The sequence below is a fragment of the Pseudorasbora parva genome, chromosome 6 (genome assembly GCF_024679245.1).
Source record: "Pseudorasbora parva isolate DD20220531a chromosome 6, ASM2467924v1, whole genome shotgun sequence".
Taxonomy (NCBI): domain Eukaryota; kingdom Metazoa; phylum Chordata; class Actinopteri; order Cypriniformes; family Gobionidae; genus Pseudorasbora; species Pseudorasbora parva.
In genome coordinates, this window is record NC_090177.1 from 10,838,142 (window position 1) to 10,861,804 (window position 23,663).

Genomic DNA, 23,663 nt, shown 5'->3' on the forward strand with positions numbered 1-23,663 from the left:
TTATGTGGTTGCTTACTGGCTAAAAGTCAGTAGAACCCACTCCCAACTGTCTTTGACTCTTTAGTCCCTAGCTGACTCAGATTGCTTCATAAGTTATGGATTTGTTGCATGTTTTATTGTCTGCGAGGTGAAAAATCAGCTAGCCAGATCACAATGGAAAGTAATTGCACACTAATCATAAAATAAATATCAGGGCTAACATTAGCAGTCACCACCCAAAAACAATGAAGAGTACAGAATCTAGAGTTCAAGAGTTTCACTAACTCGCCAAAGCACTTGCTTTTATTATACAGAGAAAAGAAAAGAAAAGAAAACAAAACAAAACAAAAAGCATCACGTTTTTGTATCACAACATTAAATAAACATTCCAAAGCATTTCTTCTTTATAATATGGTCAAAAGATATAATTTACTTTTCACAGATGTTGAACTTAAAAGGATTTTTTTTTAACAAGGCTGGAGAATGCAGACATGTTCCTGCAGAAAGGTGCCATGCACCACGTAGTTACAGCCCACGTCAGGCGCAGTCAATTAAGGCTTATAAAAAGATTATGAGCCCATTATGACCTCTGCATGACAAAATTATGAAGCACTAATGCAGTACTGAAATGGACTTTGACAGAACATCAAAACATTTGCGCAAGCCTTTACAGATAATGCATAATAGGTAAGGCTTAATTACTCGTTGCCATGTATGCTTAAATATGTTATGCTTGTGGCATACATGCTTATATGGTTACAAAAAAATGCCCTACATGGCACCAAAAGAATGCACCGTACACAAAGCACTCTGAAAAAAAAAATAGAAAAAAGAATACAAAATGCAATGAGAATGACAGAAAAAAATTAAGAGGAAAAGGCAATGAAAGGTTCATAGGCACAGAAGTTCACCAGGTCAGAGAATTTCCACTCAAGTTTCTTTCCAAAGCACTTCGAACAGCACAGAGTGTGATGAAAACAGTTTCTTTTGAAGTTATTTAATGAAAATATCACAGGCCATCCTAGAGGGCTACAATAAGGTACTTTGAAGTGGTGGAGGTGGTTATGTACAAAAAAGTAGATTGTGTTCTCAAAAAGGTCAAAGATTTGTCTATTCCTTTTGGTAAAAATGTCCTTTTAAGTGTCCGTTCAAGGTTGTTCTATCCTGGTCACATGATCACAGTTTCTGTGTGCCGGGAATATGAATTCAAGAACTGTTTGGCTTTCAGGCCAGGGCTTGGTGGGCAGGATGTGTGGGTGATTTTGCTTGAGGTGGTATGGTTTGCCCACCTGGATGGACGGCGTTGATTGGCTGGTCTAGCAGGACGGGAAAAATTACTACTGCTGGGGGCAGGAGATGACTCATGGTTGACCTAAATGGAAACAAATTTGAATGTAAATATCTTTGTGCATAAATGATCAATACTCTTGTTTTATATCTACCAATATGTTATGTCTTTAATAGGCAGATTAGAAGAAACAAACAAGAAAGTAGTGTAAGGGAGAGAGGGTAGAATGGGATTGAGTGGGATGGGATGAGTTCCTCATTTCTGGTCCTGAAGAACCACTTTCCTGCAGAGTTCAATTTCAACTTTAATTGAAGATGAGTTGGAACTCTAAACTTTTCAAGTAAATGGCTCTCCAGACCCAGGAATGAGAAACACTGGCCAACCATTGCACCACCACTCAGACCAGTATGATTATTGCATTGTTATTTAGTGTGTGCGGATCAAATTTTTATACCCTCTTCACCTGCTTGGTGTCCAGTTGCTGGGTGAATGTGGCCCTCTGACTTATTTTGTTCTCTATTTCCATCATTTCTAGAAGTTGCTCCAAGTTGTCATTTCCCCGTCTCTTTGTATCAATGCCAAGCCCTGTGTGTATCTTACTGATGTTTTGAGATCCTGCAGCCAGAATCCTTTCCACCATCTGGTAGTCAGAGAATAGTTCCTCACCCTGGAAGCCTGCTTTGTGGGCTTTAGGCCCTGGAGGCACCTTGTGATGCTTCGATTTAAGGTGAGACTGTGGCGAACTTAAGTTATAGGCCAAGTTATACTGTTCAAGTGTACTACCATCCCTCCCACTGTCTCTGTCTCCATTCAGGAGGTGTCTAGAAGGACCAGCTGCCCAAGGCTCCTGGCTGGACTCCAGTTCTGCTACCAGTACGTCACAGTCTGCAAGACATTTCTGGACGGGCGCACGTGTGGATGCCCGCTTGGCGTCAAACTTGCTCTGGCAAATGGGAGTGCTGGTGTGTCTTGGAGGTTCAGCGGAGACAACGGTGGTCACAAGCCCATCCTCTATCAGGGTTTTCCCCTCGTTCTCCTGCAACATGGCACCAAACTTGCGTAGCACTGATGGGCTGCCAGATTTCCTGTCAAGCAAGAGGCACTTCCTCTCCGGTTGTTGTGATGACTCATGGTAAGTGGAACGAGAGGTTACAGGTGAAGCATCTCTCTGTCTGATTGCCAGTTTGGAAGCTGAATTTTTGGGGGGAAGCTCGTTTGTTGAAACCGGGTCTTTCCAGCTAACGTGGCGAGCTTGGGAGTCATCCCAACTAATTCCTGATTTCTTGTTCTTCTTGTTCTCAGCCTCCTCAAACTCATCCAGACCTACAAATGAGGCAGTCCTGAAGTGAAAAGAAAAATCAATCAAAATGAATCAAAACTAGTTACAAATGGGAATTGGGCAATAACCATCAACCAACAAGAAACAAGCATGATGAATGGACAAACAATAGGAATGACTGATAAATTGAGATATGAAAGGATTTACCTGTTTGTCACCAGGCTAGTTTTCATGCTATCTTGATAACTGGGTGTAACTGGATATACCTTGGGGCTCTGACAGCAAAAAGGGGAGATTTGGGATATAAGAGGGATATCAAAGGTACCATATCCTTGGGGTTTAAGGGTCAAGATGAAAGAGAGATTGATAAATCAAGAAAGAGGTACTCACTGCACAAGGAGTTCCAAGATTCCCTAAGTTCTTTCCAAAATGTGGGCCCTGCTGGAGATATCCATTGAGGATGTCTAGGGTGGCATCTTGCCTTTCAAGATCATGACAACTGGCAGGATAATGGCTGCCATTGCTCAGGGAATTAAATGTGCAATTGTTGGAGCCATTATAGCAATCAGTGGGGTAGTGAAACCCAAGGCTTTGCATAACTGAATGATCTGCTCTTGCTTCATGGCATTGACGAATTGGGAGGTTGTTGTTGGGGTGACCATGGGGTTCATGATAACCATTCACCTGGTGGCTATACTGAGAGTTGACAGGAAGCAAAGTAATATCCAGGCTTTTGTTGTTTGTGTTGCTTTCGCTGGCTTCTCTTCGTGCTTTGACCTCATTGTACAACTGAAATACAATCATAATATTAGAGACAAACTCAGCAGTTGCAAAGCATTTTTTTTTTGCCCATCTACATGAAAGCAATGTTTTAAATGCCCAAGTCAACGAATACAACTGGTATATAATGTACTGCATGGAGTAGTTATGCAATCTTTCTTTAAAATATGGCATTTTGTTTCTTCAGAAATTGGTCAGTGAGAGAGAAGGGGGTCACTTGCTGTGTGTTTTGGTGTGTGTGTGTGTGTAACCCATATCCCTTTGGGTTTAATAAGCTTTTTAACATCTGTCAATGTTATAGTTCCAGATGGAGGGTGAAGCACCTATTATTATATCCAAGAGATACAGCCAACTTTGGCAACAGGGGGTCAAGGTCCTTTCAGCCAATCACAATCCTAGTTAGTGGCCACTATCACAACATCAACAACTTCATGGTCCCTAGTAAATGCAACTTCAGTTCTATTGGATCTTTTGGCATTATTTAGTCATATCAGAGCATCACATTTTTGATGTTTATTTACATTTCTTAAATAAGTATCTGACTAAATATCACGCTCTCTCTCTCTCTCTAGATATGGAGATGGATTCTGTCACACTGACTTGGTGTCGCTGCAGTTGAAAGTTTGTCTCACCTCTTCAATCTTCCTCTGCATGTCCTGTAGTTGATCTTCCCATTCCTGCATCTCAGAGTCAAAACTATCAATCAGGTCAGCTCTCTCTCCACCCCACACACAACTTCTAGGCTTCGGCCCACAGTGCAATTCCAATGCGGCCATTCTTTTGCGAGTGTTTGTCTGTGCTCAGAATCTTATGCTGCAATTCCTGAAAGGTCACTGGAGGGACCACATTGGCAAGTCCACCAATACCTCTATAAAGACAAAAAAATTCATTCATCATTGAGAAACAGCCTTTTCATTATGGAGTACTCTTGAGTAAGCAGAATAGTTAAAAATCTCAAGTAAGTAAATTACTTTGGACAATTCTACTGGGTCAACTGTGGCTTGCTTTGCAGTTCAAAGGTGTTATGAATCTAAATATTAGTGAAGTCTTCCTGATTGTATTGCATTCAAGTACACTTGTAGAAGGAAACAAAATCCCAGCTATTTGCTCTGGACACCTGCTTCAATACTTTGACTCATTTCTATGTGCATTCCCTGTCCTTCAAACCAGCCCTTAACTGTCAAATTTGTCAGCACGTTCTTTAAACACCAACTTCATTAGACATGCTCAAGTTACCTAAAGGGACTTTAGGGATTCTAAAGTCAGTTTTATAACATGGACAGTCTCCTTGAAGTAACCTAATCTTTCTTGATCAAGGGCACAATAGTAAAGTGTAATTGGTTGTCCCTTGTAATATAGGAACCAACAGGCAGCCTAGATCTTTAACTATGAGGTTACACCACTTCTTTCAAAGTTTCAAGCAAGTGCAGAAACTTTTACCTGCTTGGATGGGCTTAGAATAGTTGCATCTTTTCTGTGGTAACGTCACTGAGTGTTTCTGTAACGCAGCTTTGATTTACGGCAGGTATTAGGGATGGAATTCCATCACTTAACATGACACCCAGTTTAGCTCATGAAATTGCCAGAATGTACCACCCCATGACGTAGGCATAGAGGGATATTTATACTCTTTGCAATTATGTGTCATAAAACTAGAGTCGGTGTGTATCTGTTTACATTACAACATGCATGCATACTTACTAAACCGTAAATGTAACTGATGACAATAGTAATAATATTAATACTTATGTATTTACAGATATTTCCAAAAAATATGTACATACCACGTCCATATTTTTTGTTAGTATTCTCTAAGGAAGGATATTAACTAATGTGAACACTTATATTCTAAAGTGTTTCAGTGTGGCTGCTAAGGTTAAAAAGCTTTTTAAAAAGGTAAAAAAGTAGTAATAATTTTCTACTTTAAAAGGTTTTAAAGAGAAGGTTTCTGTTCAATTCTTTTCTACAAGCTTTCCAAATCCTTACCAGTTGAAAATTATTGGTTCCTCCAGTAATTCCCTCTCATAAGCTTGTGATGAACTGACACTCCAGAATATGAGTATGTTGTTCAAGTACAGGTTTGTCGCTTAAATCAAGATCACTCTTGTTTCAGTACCACCTCCTCTTTGACAGCTCCAGCACTCAAACTCGATAACAGCGCAAAAGACCGGAGGCTCATGCTCCTCAGCGTGACGTAAAAGTCCTGCGTATTGGATCCTAAATGTTTCCTCTGTCCGGAGCTCAGGGGTAAACAACTGTGGTCCTGAGGGGGCCCTGGGGCTTTATAGTGACTCTAAGTATTTACCCCTGCGACGTCAGACCCACCAGGTTTCCGGTGTCATAATGTCAGATTTATTCCAGCATTCGTGGTCTCCATGCAAGAGACTGTCGTCACCAACATTCTAGGTTAAAATTACAAAGGCAGAGGGAGAGTGTTTACATGGCTATTTTAAAATGCCCCGTTCTACCCCACCTCTGTGAAACTGTTGCTAGTCTGCTTTTAGGACTTGGCAGATTGCAGTCTTGTGACTCGTATTCCAGTTGTTTCAACTTCTACTAATCCTAACAGGCAACTGGGCTATTTGTGACTATCAAAACACTCTGTCCATTTTATTTTTAAGATACCACCGGACAGAATTAGCGGATACTAAGTGTGCTGTCCGCGGTTCTTAATGGGCGCCTCACGCTTGTATTTATTTGACACATAAGGCTGTTGCGCAATAAACAGTCAACCGACAGTTCAGCCCTAATATTGACCGCTGACTCAAATAGTTTCCAGGTGCAATAATGCAAAAAGGAAAAAAACAAAAAGCAAAAGCCTTTGAGAATGGAGACACAGTAGAACTGTCAAAGTCTGAGATGTATGTTTATATGTACTCATTTTCGCTAATGTTACTTCCAGCTGGCAGGAAATTGATAAGCAATGACTTTGCCAATTTCCAAAAAGAGACTCATTCTAGAAAACAGAGTTGTTATTCTCTAAGTTTAATTTTCTTGTTAATAACTTAAACCCATCTAAACCAAAACAAAACAAATGTATTTGTGATCCAAATAAATTGTGAACCCAATTCTTCCAGTTTTTTGTTTTAAGCAATTATTAGTAATAGTTCAGACAGAAATTTAAATTCTGTCATTAATTACTCACTTCACATTTTAACGATCTGAGTTCATGGTCTAAAGCGCAGGACGCAGGTGCACTTAGGGCATGTCCGAATCCATTGATCCGTTGATCAAGAACTATCAAGTCCCTACCTATTAACAAAGGTGTTCCTCAAGGTTCTGTGTTGGCTTCTACCTTATTTTCAATCTATATAAATAATATCTCGCAATTTCATTAATCATTACTGCATATAGGTAATTCTGATACATGCAATGTCTATCCATTATGATATCTGGCATATTTATCTTTAAACAAGAATACTTGATATTTATCTTTTACATTTTAATCCTTTTATTTTTAATATTTGGCATGTCTGTGTGCTGTGTGTCCCTTAAATGCCCTTTAAACAAAATACAAATGCTAAGCTATTGACTTTAGATCAGGTTTGTATTGGTCAATGGTGCAGTCCTTTTCAGTTCCTCAAAACAGCAGCCTGCCAACAATGCGCCTGAACACACCTGGTTCTCAGACCATGGGTGAACAGATGGGCTATTTATACATCGTTACTCTTCGGAACACAAATTAAGATCTTTTTTATGATCTTTCTGTCCCTCCATTAACAGCTATGCAACTACCACTTTGATGCTTGAAAGCTCATAAAAACGAATCCATAAAAATTGACCGGTTTAGTCTAAAATGTCTGAAGAGACACAATCGCTTTATATGACAAACAGACTGAATTTAGGCTTTTAGTGTGTCTTGAACAATTAGATATTCTTTATGATCATTAAATATAATGATCCTAATGCCATGATCATTATATTTCAATTAGTGGTGGGCTGTTATCAGGGTTAACGTTCTGTGTTAACGTGAGACTTATCGGACGATAAAAAAAAATAACGCCGTTAATCTATTCTCAAAGTTGGGTTGGGAGCTGGGTCTATATCAGCGTTTCCCAACCGGGGTATCTTTCAAGTCTTACGCTTGAACGGACAAACTCACAGAAAAAGTATGTCAACATGTCCATCTTGATGAGTATCCTAGCAGACATAGTCTGTATGCTTTAAGTGTAATGTATAGAGTCGAGAAAGACGACACATATCCTTGCATTGGGTCTTAAAGGGGCAGTGGCCTTTACTACTGTCAAAAACAGTGAAACATGCAATTATTTTACATTTGATTACTTTATTCAATTTCTTTACCTAAAAACTAATGTTAGACCTACCTGAAAAACCTGAAAAGCATTGTTTATTTTATTAGTAACTTTGCTCAATAGTATTTATTTGTGTAATGCTTGTGTGATGCTTGTGCTTGTGCAAGTTATTTAAACCATACCGAAACCATGAATTTAAACCAGCAATACAAACCGAACCGTGAGCAATCTGTACCGTTACACCCCTAGCGTAACGTATGTGAGAGGGTAGCACACACATTCTGAAAGCCTTCAGCAGAATTCAGATGAATTATTTTAATATAGATTAATCTAGATTAATTTCAAAATTAATCTATATTATTCTAGAGTTAAAGAAATAATCTATGCCCACCTCTAATTTAAATATAAACATTGATCGGCAAACATAAACAGAAGCTCAACTGCAAGTCTTACAGGATTGAAACAATATAAGGATGAGTATTTAATGACAGAATTTTCATTATTGGGTAAACCATCCCTTTAAATATTAAGAAACATAATGGCGAAGACTTGATTTGGATCCTTCAACAGAGATTAAACGTGAGATGCCAACAAGCTAAATAAACTCGTAAAGAAAGCAAGCTCTGATGTCTAAACTGCTGATCACCATGAGCAACCCCTCCATAACATGCTAGCTGGAATGAGAAGCACGTTCAGCAGGAGAATGATCCTGCTCTGTGCAACAGAGAGCGCAGCAGAAGGAGCTTTTTGCAGACTGCTATCATGTACATAAGAACTTTCCCCTACCCAACCCAACCCACAGCTGTTCTTTAGCATATCACATGAAACGTTTTGTGCAACATTTGTGCAATTTCTTAATTTTCTTGTGCAGCCTAATTTATTTATATGAATCTATTTATGCAAAACTGTTGTTCTTGTCATGCAGTTACATGTGCAAATGGATGATTCCTACTTATATACACTGCCAGGCCAAAAAATTGCGTTTGGATTTAAATAGGCAAATTTTTAAGAGTCAATGATTGTATCATTTTCGCAGTGATTATGTTTCTAGCATGTTAAATGTTGTGATATTTTTTCTATCAAGAGTCAATTGCGAATTTATATCATGCAATTCTTCAGTCGCAATTACATTTCTTGTTTTTTATTCTGTGGTGGAAACAAGCTTCCATAGAATATTGATACTTTTCAAACTATCTTATCGAAGGTAAATTCCAGTATAATGACAACACTGATGTTGAGTGCCACATTATTTTTTACATTTTCAAAGGGTGACATGACTTAAAAAAATGTGGGGAAACACTGGTTTAAGAAATGAAAAGCTACACACTCCTTATTAGGGTTTGAAGAACTGATAAACAAATTAAACCATTTGTTTAAATTCAAACAGTAACTTTTTTTTTTTTTTTTGGGCCGGGCAGTGTATATTCCTGCCTGTTATTTATTGTCTGTCCTTATATGTGTATGCATGTCTCTCTGACTATACGGTTGTATATCATGCTTTTACTCACCTTTACATGCTTCTATCAGGTCTTCATTCCAGCTGATGTACCTTAAGAGAACAGGGGCAGGCACTCTGGCCAATGTGGTAATGTGCCTCTTAATAGTAAACTGCAGTTGCATATTTCGTTGTAAGTCTTCGGTGGCAAAGCAAATGTCAATGTGTTACATAGCCTCAATGAAAGAAATGTCTTCTGGGTAATGTAGTTTCCAGTGCCTCAAGGGTGTTGATGTCTTCACTTTGACCATTGTATGTCATGTTTTCGGTGATTTATAACAGTCTTTATTCACACAAATAACTTGTCTTGATGATTTGCTTTCCAATGGCAGCCATATATATGCGATTGGGGTAAAACAGCCTCCAGCATTTTGGAAATTAAGGTTTTGCAGACTTCTGTGCTTAAGCGTCCTGTCTGTGCTTGGAAAGTGACTGTCCTGTGATTCTTCAACCATGGTGACATACACAACATTGACAAACAAACGAAACAAAGGGCGAGACTATGCTAATGAGTGGACGGATGGTGATCACAGGACAAAAAAGAGGGTAAAAAGAAATACAAGTTTAAAAATGGTGGCATAAGAGAGTGAGGAGAACAAGACTAGAATGAGGATGAATAAAATGATAGGCTGAAACATCTGGGTGAATAACCGACAGGATCAACGAACATGCATTAAAAAACAGGGGTGCGTGGAAAGACAGGATCAGAGAGAAAGAGAAAAAGGTTAAGATATTATAGCCATTAACATTTTCTATTTGCATAGTTTACAAAATATTGGCAAATCACAAAACTATACTTTGTTATTCTGCTAAATGTTAAAAGCAGTCAAGCAATGAACTCAGAAACATATAGTGCTTCCTTGTTCTTGACTACCCTTTAAAGGAAAAGTATCCAAAAAATTGTCCTAATTTACTCACCTTGTGATTCTCTTTTTGGCTTAAATTATTTTGTTATGAGTTTGATTTTGTTTGCAACAGATAAAATTATATTATTTTATTTTCAGTTTTCATTTGATTTTTTTGTCTTTTTTTGTGCCTGTTAAATGTTTATTAATTTCTTACATTTCTATTAAGCTTTAATTATAATTTATTATTTATTTATTTCAGTTTTAGTTTAAGTGATAGTTGAAGTTTTTCATCTAATATTTATCTTTTATTTTATTTAAACCTTCAAATGTCACTGGTTCTGGCATGTCTTGTAACCAATTAACGTCAAATATAGGCCCTATTTACCGGGTATTAAGATGAGTTGGTCGATTGAATCACAAGTAGACAAGGGAGACATATCCATTTACACCTGGTGTTTTAATCCATCTTTTTGTCCACTTTCAACTCCTTCTGTCCTGATTTCTTAAAGAGAGGATCTATGGGCGAGTAAATGTATGTTTTTTTGCAGATCTTTAGATCTAATGGTCAAAACTAGCTTGCGCAATTTACTTATGAACGCTAAAGGAGATAACGGATAGGAGGCTACTGCTCTACAACATATGTAGAGCAGTAGCTTTCGTTTCTTCTCTGATAGCCGCAAGACCAGCCGAATGTTGTGTGTGTTAGAAATCAGAAATAGTGAGAGAACATTGTGCTTGGTATGTTTTTCATCTTCAAACCAATCTTGGGTCTCCAGCTGATGTTAAAATCCCTTCTGGTTAGCACACTTCCCATAATGTGTGTAGGTGGAGATTAGCTGGTATTTTGTGGCTGTTCAAAACCTGAGTGTTTAGACTATGAAAGTAATACATCAATTTGGTTTTAACTACCTCTGGAAGTGGTTGAAAGTGGTAAGTAAACAGGGCCTGTTTTCAGTGGATGAAGTAAATGTTGTATCTGTTCCTCGCGCAAAGGTATTAGTGTACATTGCTTTAGAAGACTAGGAACACAATGCAAAATGTGTATGGACTACTTTTATGATACTTTTTTTGAGCTTGACAGCCCCTGGTCACAGTTCCACAGAAGAAAGAGAATCACGAGGGTGAGTAAACAGCAGAACTGAACTGAACTATACCTTTACAGTGTGGTAAACATTCTTATTGTGCTTCACATAGACACACAGACTTTTGCCAGACTCACAGATAATGGTTCTTCTGAATCTCTTTCCTCAGGTTTTGGGACTTCAAGTCGGTCTATAAACCCCTGCAGCTCCTTCCTGAAGGCCTTCATTTGAGCGTTGATGCGGTAGAGTAGCTCATGCTCCCTGATCCGGCCACCATCCTCATCTTCTTCCATACGGCCGAAAAGATCCCCGTTAGATACAAAGACCCGTGCCTCTGCAATGATGGTACTGGTATCAGCTATGAGCCGATCAATGGTTCGTCCCAATCGCTCTGCTTCGGCACGGATGTCAATCATCTGTTGCCTGTCCCGAATAGAGCGTGAGAGGAGGCGGGCGGATTCAGGAGAATAGAGAGCGCGAGTTGGTGTGAGGCACCGAGCGTTACGGACTTCCTCCGAGTCGCTTTCTCCTCCAACAGGACCCTCACGTTTGCGATGGGGAGGAAGTCGAGAGGAAGACGAGTCATCATCACTCCCTCTGCGCCCTCCGATTCCAGGACCAGTATCACTCTCTGCATCACTGTCCCGTGGCGTGATGGCTAGGTGAGTTGATAAATCATACCGTTGCATGTTGGAAAGCAGCACGCGGTTCTCGTACTGCAGCTGCATCACTTTGCCACTCAGTTCATTGATCTGCTTCCGCGCTGTTTTCAGCTCCTCTTGCAAGGCCTCGGATTTGGAGCTGTCTCCTGCTAAATTAGCGGCACTCGCCGCATTACCCGAGGCATGCCTTGTACCCTCTTTAAAGCGCAGTTTGTTCAGCTCACATGTCACTCTCTTATTCTGTTCCTCTACATCCGCCAAGTTCCTCCGCAGAAGTTCCGCCTCATCCTCCACCAACTGCAGCTGTTGCCTCAACTCCGACACCTCCGACCCCTGCTCGCGCCCCATTCCTCCTTCCGCTCCGGACAAGCCCCCATTGGACGATTCTTCCCCTCGAAGATCATCCAACTCCGCCCTAAGGCCACGGTTCTCTACCTCCAATTCGACAATTTTACGCCCCAGGATGTTGGCCTCCTCTTCCACCAATCGCAAGCGGAGTTTCAGCTCAGATTCCCTTGTAGTGGGTGGGCCACCAGCTTCACCCTTTGGATGAGGGCTGTCCAGATCTCCATAGAAGGAACGATACTTCTGTAGTTCTTGTTCCAAACGGTCCTTTTCCTTGTCAATCTTGGCCATTTTCTTTCTCATTAAAGTAGCCTCCTCTTTAATGAAGGCCAGCTGGCATTTCAGGTCCTCGTTGTCCTCCTGTGGACAGAAGTGTTGGCTTAAGGTGCAGCAGCATTTCGACATCACAACTTTGCAGACAAAAAAAGGTCTATTTTCTACAGTGTAATGATTGTATTTAGCACTTTCAAAACAAATTTTTTTTGGGGGGGTAAATGTGGCTAATTCGTGTGACCAACTTGAAATGGCGCGCATTGCGTTCCCAGATTAACTTTATAATCAATCCAAACTCACAGCATATGTAGAGGTTGAGTTTGATACATGCTCCATGTAAACAATAACAGTTCATGTGGGGCAGGGCATTTATTCATTTAGGCTGGCCACATGCTTGAAGATTTTAAGCCTGATTTTGAGCACGATTTGCACCCCCAAGCGACTGGGGGGTGTCGCCCATTTCGATGCTTATCTCCAATGACTTTTTGTCTCAATTGTGTAGTATTATTACAATTACTGCTCCCAATCGCGATGGAGCCCGCACAATCCCAAATCATAAATATCAAACATGTTTGATATTTCCGACTCTTGACTGGCTCCCTCTGATGTAATAACCGTGATAGCCATTGAGATCGAGCAAGCTTCAACTACTGTGTGTTGTGCTCTCCTATAGCTGAAACTTGGCAGCCAAAAAAATGCCACTAAAGTGGAGTATTGAGAAAGATCACCCAATATCCAGTTCTCCTTTGTCCAACCCCCTCCCCGGAAAACAAACCTCAAGTTTGAGAACAAGCTGTTGATGTTGATTGTCCACCATTTGTTTTTTTCTCAAGTCACAATCAACAGGTGTATGATTTCGCAGTCTGGACAAATCTTGCATTCGGAGGATTATAATGCTAAAAATCGGTTGAAACTGCCCTTTATGTCTGTAGTCTCCAACAATTTTAAAATCGGTTAAGATTTAAAAATTGTCTAGACTGTCCCAGGCCTTAAAGGAATATTTCACCCCAAAAATTACCCCATGATTTAAAGCAGGGTTGGGGAACGTTGGTCCAGAAGGGCCATTCTCTTGCAGAGTTTAGCTCCAACCCTGAAAAAAGCACTCAACTGCCTGTAACTTTAGTAATCCTGAAGACCTTGATTAGCTTCAGATGTGTATGATTAGGGTTGGAGCTAAACTCTGCAAGCCTTTCTGGATCAACATTTCCCACCCCTGATTTAAAGCATCCTAGGTCTATATCACTTTTTTCTTTCAGACAAATGCAATAAAATGACAGTAAATGTCCCAACATTTGAAGCCCAACTATAACTCAGAAGATAGTTATCTGAAAGAAGGATGTCATATACACCTAGGATGGCCTGAGGGTGAGTATATCATAGATAACATTTTTGGGTGAACTATACCTTTAATTGAATGGCAGCCTTCGTGAGTGTATAATAGTACTATGCTATAGTATGGATTTTACATTATTTTAATATATCGTGCAGCCTTAGAAAACAGTCTAATAATGTGGTTCTTGGATTCTTATCTGTGGGATATGCCATTTTGCAGATTACTCAACACAGGTCAATTGCATTTGAGGATTTTTTTAAATCAGGTACTCAAATTTAATCCAGGAATCATGACACCCCTTGTTGTTTGTATGCTAGCTTTTAATTATCTCTATAGTTTACAATGCACTTCATATCTTTGTGAAAGCTGAATAACTAGTTGAGCTTGTCACTTATTCATTTGTTTTCATTTGACCCAATACTGGTTGACAGCAGTGTTTTGTCCTAACCTCTGTAGGAGTCTGAGTCTTCCTCTCGGGTTTTTGTGCATCTTTGCTTCCTCTTCGTTTCTGAGACTGGACACAACAAATTTATGAGATGAATGAGATGCAATTAATATGTATTTAAACCTATTTAGATGTGCTGTAGTGTCTTGTGTTTGTTTTCCTACCTCTTTGGCTTTGTCCAGCTCATTTTGCAGGGCCTGTTTGGTGACTTCCACCTCAATAAGTTTCTGTCTCAATCGCTCGTTTTCATCTTCTGTCTTTGTCCGTTTCTCCTCCACGTTCTCCAGCTCATGGTGGAGTCTCACAGACACATCCTTGGCAACCTGTCAGAATGGTGGTGGTGTGGCTTAGTGGTTGCTTTGGATAGAAGCATCAACTAAATGACAAGTTAATAATTAGATGATAATTGTGCAAACAATTCATTGGGGATGATCTATCATAGACCTTCTCTGGATGCACTTAAACATAAAAACATTGGTACTTGCCTTCAAATCTTGCTCTAAACTCCTTAGGAGGTCCTCGTCAATTTCTCCAGTTTGTGCATAGCGAAGTCGTTTGCGTTCAGCCTTGCGGAGTCTGTATTGAAGGATGCGGCAGTTCTTATTCGCTCGCTCGAGCTCACGCCGCATATCTTGTAACTGACAGGTGTCCTCCTCATAAAAGGTGTCACGCATCTCCTCCATCTCCGTCCGCATCTCCTCAATCTCATTCTGTGAAAAGTGTGCTCATTAACTTTAACTAAGCTTTAGATTAATTCCACAGATAACATAATTCCTTGATAAACTGTTGGTTGAACATGCAAATTATTGAGGGCATATGTGATGCGATCTGTGAAAACCCGTAGGATATCACGCTAGGAAATTTTCAGTAAGGTAAAAAAAAATAGTTTGAACGAATCTTGTCTATCATCTCTAAAGATATCTTGGAAAAATTCACTTATTTAGTGCAGAAAAAATAGCGATTTATAGTGGCAATCTGAAAATACTCTAATGTTCTAGAACACGACTGGCTGAAGTGCAAAACAGTTCACCCACCAAAATAACCATATAACATGTAGAATGAAGGTGTATCAATGCACATTTCCCACCAGTCCTGTGTAAACTATGGCACGCAATGTATTTTTATACAACATTTTCAATCGTGAGATGGCAGAGTCTCAAGTACCTGCTCGCTTAAATGATCTGGCTCGCCTCAGTCTGCTCAATCCTGGTGATGTCATTGCCCTGAACGATGTTATAATGGACTTATTCACATTCATAGTAGGGATGGCGAAAACTAAACATTTTCTTGACCGACCACCGAGCCTCATTAGCCGGTTGAAACCGGTTAACCGATTAGTTTAAAATATGCTGCACTATTTGAAATAACAGCCGCGAGACACGCCTGCAATTTCGCAACTCCGTCGCATCTCTCTATGATCTCTCTGCCGCTCTGCCTCCTGCTCTGCACTGTCCCACTCACGTCACTTTAAAAAAAAAAATCCTACAGCGTGAAACATGAGTCCCGCAAACGCGGAGCCGAGGAGCTTGTTTGTAATCGACAAACAAATGGCTCCTTAGTTTCTAAATGGTTTGGGTACAAGGTGATCGCGTTGAAAATAAAGGCATTTGTCTAGCGTTAGAAGCTCATTTGCAACAATGCCGCAGCTAATTTAAGAAAATGACAGCTCCGAAGAGACGGCGCTTTAGTTCGAGGTAGTGCTAACAATAATAAAGAAAGATGATGATCAACACCTTATGTGTTACCACTGAAATGTAGATGTAATATATTTCCAAATATAAGCCCATCTTATGCGGAATGCACGCTTCATACTCCTCTGTCGTCTGCCCTGGCTCTAACCTCGAGTGTTTACTTTTTGCAAACCTTGTGAGCAGTCGAACCCAAACGCTGTGACCTCGCACCAAATGTTTTTATTGTTTTTTTAAGAAGCCTACAAACAGGCGAGGGATTTGTTCACTTCACACAAAAAGATTTTGGAATGAGATTGCTAACGGTAGTAGAGTTTAGTCCACTGTCTATAATAGCCTAATTTAGAGATCACTTTTCTTTTTTTTTACCAACAACTTTGATCGGTTAACGTTGATACGGTCAACCATCGGTCAAACGGTCATCGGTTAACATCCCTAATCCAGAGATGAAGGATCGGATTATGAAGAAATTACTAAAGAGGAGTCAATTAAGCTACACTAGTTGTGAGATCTAAACATACAAGAGGGTGATCAAACGTTCAGAAACTATGCCCATGATAAACAATGAAAAACTTACTTAAAAAGAAAAGATTATCCATTTGTGATGCAGTCTTATGATCAAGTACTGCTAAACTGCCCATACTACTTCTGAATAGGATGTCTACTTCATAAAATTAATGAAAATGTATTATGTAAATATATAGTTCAGATCACTCAAACCAAATATGGAAATGGAGGCGTCATTATACAGGTCCTACTCAAAAAATTAGCATATGTGATAAAAGTTCATTATTTTCCATAATGTAATGATAAAAATGAAACTTTTTAGATTCATTGCACACGAACTGAAATATTTCAGGTCTTTTATTGTTTTAATACTGATGATTTTGGCATACAGCTCATGAAAACCCAAAATTCCTATCTCAAAAAATTAGCATATTTCATCTGACCAATAAAAGAAAAGTGTTTTTAATACAAAAAAAGTCAACCTTCAAATAATCATGTTCAGTTATGCACTCAATACTTGGTCGGGAATCCTTTTGCAGAAATGACTGCTTCAATGCGGCGTGGCATGGAGGCGATCAGCCTGTGGCACTGCTGAGGTGTTATGGAGGCCCAGGATGCTTCGATAGCGGCCTTAAGCTCATCCAGAGTGTTGGGTCTTGCGTCTCTCAACTTTCTCTTCACAATATCCCACAGATTCTCTATGGGGTTCAGGTCAGGAGAGTTGGCAGGCCAATTGAGCACAGTAATACCATGGTCAGTAAACCATTTACCAGTGGTTTTGGCACTGTGAGCAGGTGCCAGGTCTTGCTGAAAAACGAAATCTTCATCTCCATAAAGCTTTTCAGCAGATGGAAGCATGAAGTGCTCCAAAATCTCCTGATAGCTAGCTGCATTGACCCTGCCCTTGATAAAACACAGTGGACCAACACCAGCAGCTGACATGGCACCCCAGACCATCACTGACTGTGGGTACTTGACACTGGACTTCAGGCATTTTGGCATTTCCTTCTCCCCAGTCTTCCTCCAGACTCTGGCACCTTGATTTCCGAATGACATGCAAAATTTGCTTTCATCCGAAAAAAAAGTACTTTGGACCACTGAGCAACAGTCCAGTGCTGCTTCTCTGTAGCCCAAAAGTGTCTTGACCTGGGGAATGCGGCACCTGTAGCCCATTTCCTGCACACGCCTGTGCACGGTGGCTCTGGATGTTTCTACCCCAGACTCAGTCCACTGCTTCCGCAGGTCCTCCAAGGTCTGGAATCGGTCCTTCTCCACAATCTTCCTCAGGGTCCGCTCACCTCTTCTCGTTGTGCAGCGTTTTTTGCCACACTTTTTCCTTCCCACAGACTTCCCACTGAGGTGCCTTGATACAGCACTCTGGGAACAGCCTATTCATTCAGAAATGTCTTTCTGTGTCTTACCCTCTCGCTTGAGGGTGCCAATGATGGCCTTCTGGACAGGGTCGGGTCGGCAGTCTTACCCATGATTGTGGTTTTGGGTAATGAACCAGGCTGGGAGTTTTTAAAAGCCTCAGGAATCTTTTGCAGGTGTTTAGAGCTAATTAGTTAATTCAGATGATTAGGTTAATAGCTCGTTTAGAGAACCTTTTCATGATATGCTAATTTTTTGAGATTACCAATTTGGGGTTTTCATGAGCTATATGCCAAAATCATCAGTATTAAAACCATAAAAGATCTTAAATAGTTCAGTTGGTGTGCAATGAATCTAAAATATATAAAAGTTTAATTTTTATCATTAAATTATGGAAAAAAATGAACTTTTATCACATATGCTAATTTTTTTAGAAGGACCTGTATGGTCAGTAATGGAGCTTGGATGTCATCGAGTGAAAAAGTTTGGTACTGCGCCCAAACATAATATTACTGAAAGCTCATTTTTTGAGACTTGTTCATATTTTTAACTTTTTTGTGTGTGCAGTTTTAGAGTATTTTTTGTGAAATATATATTATTCTACTATAATCTGCCTTCCTTAAAGCAAGACCAATCTTACATCTATATTCCTAAGTATTCGTAAAGGGATACTCCACCGCTTTTTCATATTAAACTATGTTATTCCCTTAATTAAGACAAATTGATACATACCTCTCTCATCTCAGTGTGTGCACTTAATCGCTCTGACGGGCGAGGACATTTTGATAGCATTTAGCTTAGCCCACTAAGCCCAGTTCATTCATTAGGTACCAAACAGAGATCAAGAGCTTTTCTAAGCGGGTTTAAAAGGAGAACTACATTATGTATGATGGAATAGCACTTCTGAGTACTTCGACTCGGCACAGTAAAAAGTCTCGGCTGAAAAATCCTTCCTCACATCTCCCCCTCCCCCTCTCATTTCCGTCAATAGGAGGAAAGGATTTTTCAGGCGTGACTTTTTACTGCGCCGAGTCGAAGTACTCTCAGAAGTGCTATTCCGCCATACATTATAGTTCTCCTTTTAAACCCACTTAGAAAAGCTCTTGATCTCTGTTTGGTACCTAATGGTCATTCAGCTATTCGTGTAACTGTATTTAAATAGGGAAACCGTGGAGGCCTTTGGTCGCGTCTAAATTGATCTCTGTTTGGTACCATAGTGAATGAACTGGGCTTAGTGGGCTAAGCTAAATGCTATCAGTTGGTCACCGCACATCAGAGAGATTAAGTGCACACACTGAGACGAGAGAGGGATGTATCAACTCGTTTTAGTTAAGGGAATAACATAGTTTAATATGAAAAAGCAGTGGAGTATCCCTTTAAATTCAGTGGTGTAAAGTATTTGAGTAAATGTAATTAGTTACTGTACTTAAAGGGTTAGTTCACCCAAAAATGTTAATTCTGTTCGAATTAAGATATTTTTGTTGAAATCTCATGACTCAGACAAACCTTCATTGACACCAATGTCATTTTCTCTCTCAAGATCCATAAAGGCACTAAAGACGTCGTTACAAAGCCCAACTCACTACAGTGCCTCTATAATCATTTTATGAAGCGATGATAATAGTTTTTCTGCGCAAAAAACCCCCCAAAATAACGACATACAGTGATGGGCTGATTTCAAAACAGAGATTCGAATGGTTATGAATCAGCGTATCGATTTAGGATTCAGACCGCCAATGTCACGTGATTTCAGCAGTTTGCAACGCGATCCGAATCCTGAATCAATATGCTGATTCATAACGGTTCGAAACTTTGTTTTGAAATTGGCCCATCACCGTATAAATCATTATTTAGTTTTTTTGTGCAAAAAAAATTATCAGCGCTTCATAAAATGATTGTAGAGCCGCTGTAGTGAGATGGGCTTTTTAACGACATCTTTAGTGTCTTTATGGGTCTTGAGAGAGGAAATGACATTGGTGTCAATGAAGGCCTTCCTGAGCCATCAGATTTCAACACTAATATCTTCATTCGAACGACATTAGGGTAAGTAATTAATGACAGAATTTTCATTTTTGGGTGAACTAACCCTTTTAAGTTTTAGTATCTTCATGGCTACTTTGTAGTTATATTGAGTATCAAATATATTAGCAACTTTTACTCTCTCCTTGACTACTTCTTGAACAAGTAAATCTGCTTTTTACTTCGATATATTTGTGTTGAGTAATGCAATCACATTTTGCATGGCACCTACCTCTTTCTGCTAAAAAGAAGCGAAATCGCCATCTAAGGGCATTGAAGGTACTGTATCTTGTGTGTTTTGCCTTTATTCACACAAACATGTCACCAAGGCTACTTTACATGAATGCGAGTGCATTAGCAGGGAGTTGCTGAATTGCAGGTGTTTGATTTATGAGATGAGGTCATGACTGCAGCCGGTGATGAGGCCAAAACCAGCACATCCAGTGCAAGTACACTTTGAATATTTCATTTTTATTTAACATTATTTTATTTATCTGCAATATTGACGAGAGACGAGAGAAGGATATTGGTGTACTTGTGGCCTATTTGTGCACTTGAGCTTAACTGAGATTGTATTTTTTTTACTGAGAAAATATTTAAGTGCTGTTAAAATCAGATACTTTTACTCAGGTTATATTGGAATTTGAAACTTGTAATGGAGTCATTTTCACTGTAAGGAATCTGTACTTTTACTTTAGTATGGTTTTCATGGAAATCTTCGCCTCTGCTTAAATTACAACCATTTAAGTTTGGATAGTGCATTTTCATGTCTTGAGAGTTGACATGTCTCGCGAAAAGAGAGGGGTGAGAGTTGTTTTTCTCAAAATTCCCTTTCTGAAAATCATAGGGATTAGCCGACTTTAGATAATCATAACTTTTGTTACAGACAAGCTATGAAAGAAATGAAAACAGATGTGGTATGTTGGTATTGTAGTATGATGTGTTTGGGTTTTCCTAGATCACATCACATATATTAATAAATCCAAGGCTGTAGTCATAACTACCTACCTACCTACCTACCTACTTACCTGTCTGTCTGTCTGTCTGTCTGTCTACCTATCTATAGCTATCTCTAAAATTCAGCTCTTAATATGACTTTCCTATCTATCTATCTATCTATCAATCTATCTATCTATCTAAATATCTTTAACATAAGTGGTGTATCCTATATTTTCTCAAGTAATATAGCAAACAAACCTTAAGCTCTTCGTTTTCATCCTCCAGTCTCTCGATCTCGTCCTGCAGGGCTTCATTCTGCTGTGTCACGGACTCGTCGGCGCCGCTCGTGGCCTGTGCGGCCGGCCCCGGATGCGTCTCGCCTGATGCTGTGCTCTGCATCCTGCCGCTTTTCTTCAAGCGCTTGTTGATGTGATACTGGATGAGCTCTGAATGCAGACAGCCCCCGCCCCAGAAGCCCGGGCCGCAGCCCACGTACTCTCCTCCCGCAGCGGCCTCTCTTTCCCTCTCTCTCCCGCTCACAACACCACCGGAGGAGCCGTCAGGCTGCGCCGAGACCGAGTGTCTTTTGACGCACGGTAAACGCAGCGCGCGACGCGTGTCCGGTGGTGGAGCGCGATCAATCCGGTCCTCGGTTTCCCAAACCGCCTCAGTTTCAGCACCATGAACAGCTGCCCTCACCCTAACTTCACGTCCCTCTTGAGCCACCTGCTCTCCCTCGCGTCCTTTAATGCCTTTTCCTCTGAGCTTCGAAGCAGCGGGTGATGAGGAGCGGCTGCTGCTGGGTTTTGAAGCCGGTTTGACGGGGTTTTGTCCGGTAGACGGTCTCCTCCTCCCTTCGGTACTGTCCGCTGATGGTGGAAAATCCGCAGCGCCACTTGCGGCAGAGCTCATCATTTCATATCGCAGACCTCCAACAACATGCCATTTAAGAGGAAACATACAAATATAGGCTATATTTGAGTATATATATATATATATATATATATATATATATATATATATATATATATATATATATATATATATATATATATATATATATATATATATAAACTTTGTTATAGTGCAGAATACTGGTAACCTAAGGCCTACATTTGTATGAATATAGGCCTATACAGTGAATGTAGCCTAATTAATTAATACAATGTTTTTATATTAATCGAATTAACACATTCTAAAAATGGTGGATTGTTTTAACTCATATTTGAGTCAAATATGGACGAATCCAACCATTGGGTTAAAAAAAATGAACCAACCATTGAGTTTAAAAAAGGGACAAACCCAACTGGTGGGTTTAAAAATTGAAAGAATTGGGGGGGAAATTGTTTAAATAAATAATAATAATAACCAACTGTTGGGTTAAATAATAATAAATGTAGGCCTATAAACTCATTAATTAAACCAACCGTTGGGTTTATAAAAAAATATATTAAACTAACCGATGGGCTTAAAAATGTAAAGGTTTAAGCCAATGGTTGGGTTTGTGTGACCCAAACATGGGTTAAAACAACAACACACCGTTTTTAGATTGTAGGAAGAAAAACTTCAAAGAATGTGAATTCATGTCATTTAAAGACCGAGCTAGGTGAGTAGACCTAGCTATGCCTACCTATAGAGTTATACATGAACAATAATTTCAAAAAGCTATAGGCTATTTAACAATAAGGTTTTTTTGACATCCACCGCTTCCTTTACGTAGCCTCAACTTTGTAAGTTTATAGCTTGTCTAAATAGGCTATCACATTAACTTTAACGGTGCGGTCTTCATGTGAGTTATTCTTCAAGAACATTAAATATCGCGATGTTTTTTACCTGTTTACGAACGGAGCTCATTTGTTTCCTGTGTGAGTGGGACGTTAGTTCGCTTCAGCTCGAGGGTACCAGGCACTGCTTAGGCACGCGAGACACGGACGTTTAATATTCATGAGGTGACGTAACATAAGGAAGTGTCAGAATCTTTTCTCAAAATACTGTTTATATAAATGTTGACCAATATATAAACATACTGCCTAACACTTTAGTTCAGGGTCTCACTATAAACTAGTTGCCTATTAGCATGCATGGGCTAGGGTATTGGATGTTTATTAAAACTTATAAAGCACATATTAATGCCTTATTCTGCATGACCGTATTCTACATCCCTTAATCTTACCCAACTTGCTATCTATTAATAAACAGTAATTCAGAGTTTATTGAGGAAAAAGTCGTAGTTAAAAGTGAGAAATGGACCCTAAACTAAATATATTACCAAATATACATTCTTTCTTTTTTTTTCTTCTTTTTTTTTTTGCTATTTACAACTATACTATTCACATTAGCCTATTAGTTATCATTACGTTATTGTTTTCCTTTTAGGTTTGTTTAGGTCTATGATTACAATTGTGCTGTCCCTTTAAAGCCCAAAGTGGAGGAAGACTGAAGCTGCTGGAGTTTGCTGCTCTTCAGATAAGCTGGTGAAAATGCATCGTCATTCCCCCGACACTATTATACAAGAATAGATCGAAAAAAGGTCAGTCTGCAGTTTGCGCTACAGTCAGGCCAGTAGTCGGACTACAGCAGAAAATATTAATCGTACCTCAGGAGTGGAGGCACATCCAATATTTTAGATCATGTGCTATTTAAAATTTCTTTTATTTCTGTTTTCACAATTCCCCCGGGCCCATGGACTTGGTTTAAGCACCAGTTTTTGCCTGAGATTCAAATCTCTCTCATATGCAGTAGGCTTTGCACATTTAGCCTACTATCACTTTAGTGAAACTCTCCTAATGTCAGTCACAAGGGAATCTCAGGTCATTTAAATCAGTCTGTAATACTGCCTGCGAACACTAGAGAGCGCCGTCTGTCTTTCTGTGTAGGCTTCTTGACTGGAAATACGTTATCTTATGAACAATAGCTATAGTAGGTCGCAGCTGTTTTAAATACAATGGTAAATTACAATATATCCATCCTTATGCTCCCCAATTGCATTGTAGGCCATGTCTCAGCACAATGGTCTTAAAAGTTGATACTCGAAGTTGATACATACATATCGTCCATGATTGGTGGAAGTTTGTGTA

The 23,663-nt window shown here is 39.6% G+C and overlaps 2 protein-coding genes across 4 annotated transcripts; both read right to left on the minus strand.

Moving 5' to 3' along the window:
- Positions 1-246: 246 nt before the first annotated feature.
- Positions 247-9,227, minus strand: LOC137078363 (uncharacterized protein KIAA0408-like). 3 transcript variants are annotated; one of them, XM_067445581.1, is made up of 6 exons: positions 9,088-9,227; positions 3,959-4,194; positions 2,937-3,335; positions 2,754-2,821; positions 1,731-2,607; positions 247-1,351 (listed from the first exon to the last, which is right to left on the minus strand). In XM_067445581.1, the coding sequence occupies exons 2-6, from the start codon at positions 4,100-4,102 to the stop codon at positions 1,148-1,150; spliced, it is 1,692 nt and encodes a 563-aa protein (XP_067301682.1). In that variant the 5' UTR covers positions 4,103-4,194; positions 9,088-9,227; the 3' UTR covers positions 247-1,147. The 3 variants fall into 3 exon arrangements, with proteins under 3 accessions (XP_067301682.1, XP_067301680.1, XP_067301681.1); XM_067445579.1 differs by having other exon boundaries at positions 1,722-2,607; XM_067445580.1 differs by lacking the exon at positions 9,088-9,227 and adding an exon at positions 5,313-6,312 and having other exon boundaries at positions 1,722-2,607.
- A 344-nt stretch (positions 9,228-9,571) lies between these two features.
- On the minus strand, positions 9,572-22,524 carry LOC137078362 (microtubule cross-linking factor 3-like). Its single transcript, XM_067445578.1, has 7 exons — positions 22,420-22,524; positions 20,845-21,515; positions 14,548-14,772; positions 14,227-14,385; positions 14,066-14,131; positions 11,142-12,371; positions 9,572-9,712 (listed from the first exon to the last, which is right to left on the minus strand). Exons 2-7 carry the CDS (start codon positions 21,499-21,501, stop codon positions 9,602-9,604), a joined length of 2,448 nt encoding a protein of 815 aa, XP_067301679.1. The 5' UTR covers positions 21,502-21,515; positions 22,420-22,524; the 3' UTR covers positions 9,572-9,601.
- Positions 22,525-23,663: the final 1,139 nt, after the last annotated feature.

Bases quoted from the DNA above. Each gene is read 5' to 3' on its own strand.
- LOC137078363 (XM_067445579.1), bottom strand. From the start codon at position 4,102: ATGGCCGCATTGGAATTGCACTGTGGGCCGAAGCCTAGAAGTTGTGTG. The intron at 3,336-3,958 runs GTGAGACAAACT...ATTGTATTTCAG, and splicing joins TGCAGAGGAAGATTGAAGAG to TTGTACAATGAGGTCAAAGC. The intron at 2,822-2,936 runs GTGAGTACCTCT...TTTTGCTGTCAG, and splicing joins ATCTTGGAACTCCTTGTGCA to AGCCCCAAGGTATATCCAGT.
- LOC137078362 (XM_067445578.1), bottom strand. From the start codon at position 21,501: ATGATGAGCTCTGCCGCAAGTGGCGCTGCGGATTTTCCACCATCAGCG. The intron at 14,773-20,844 runs GTTTGTTTGCTA...CACTTTTCACAG, and splicing joins ATGAAAACGAAGAGCTTAAG to AATGAGATTGAGGAGATGCG. The intron at 14,386-14,547 runs GCAAGTACCAAT...CCATTCTGACAG, and splicing joins GTTTAGAGCAAGATTTGAAG to GTTGCCAAGGATGTGTCTGT.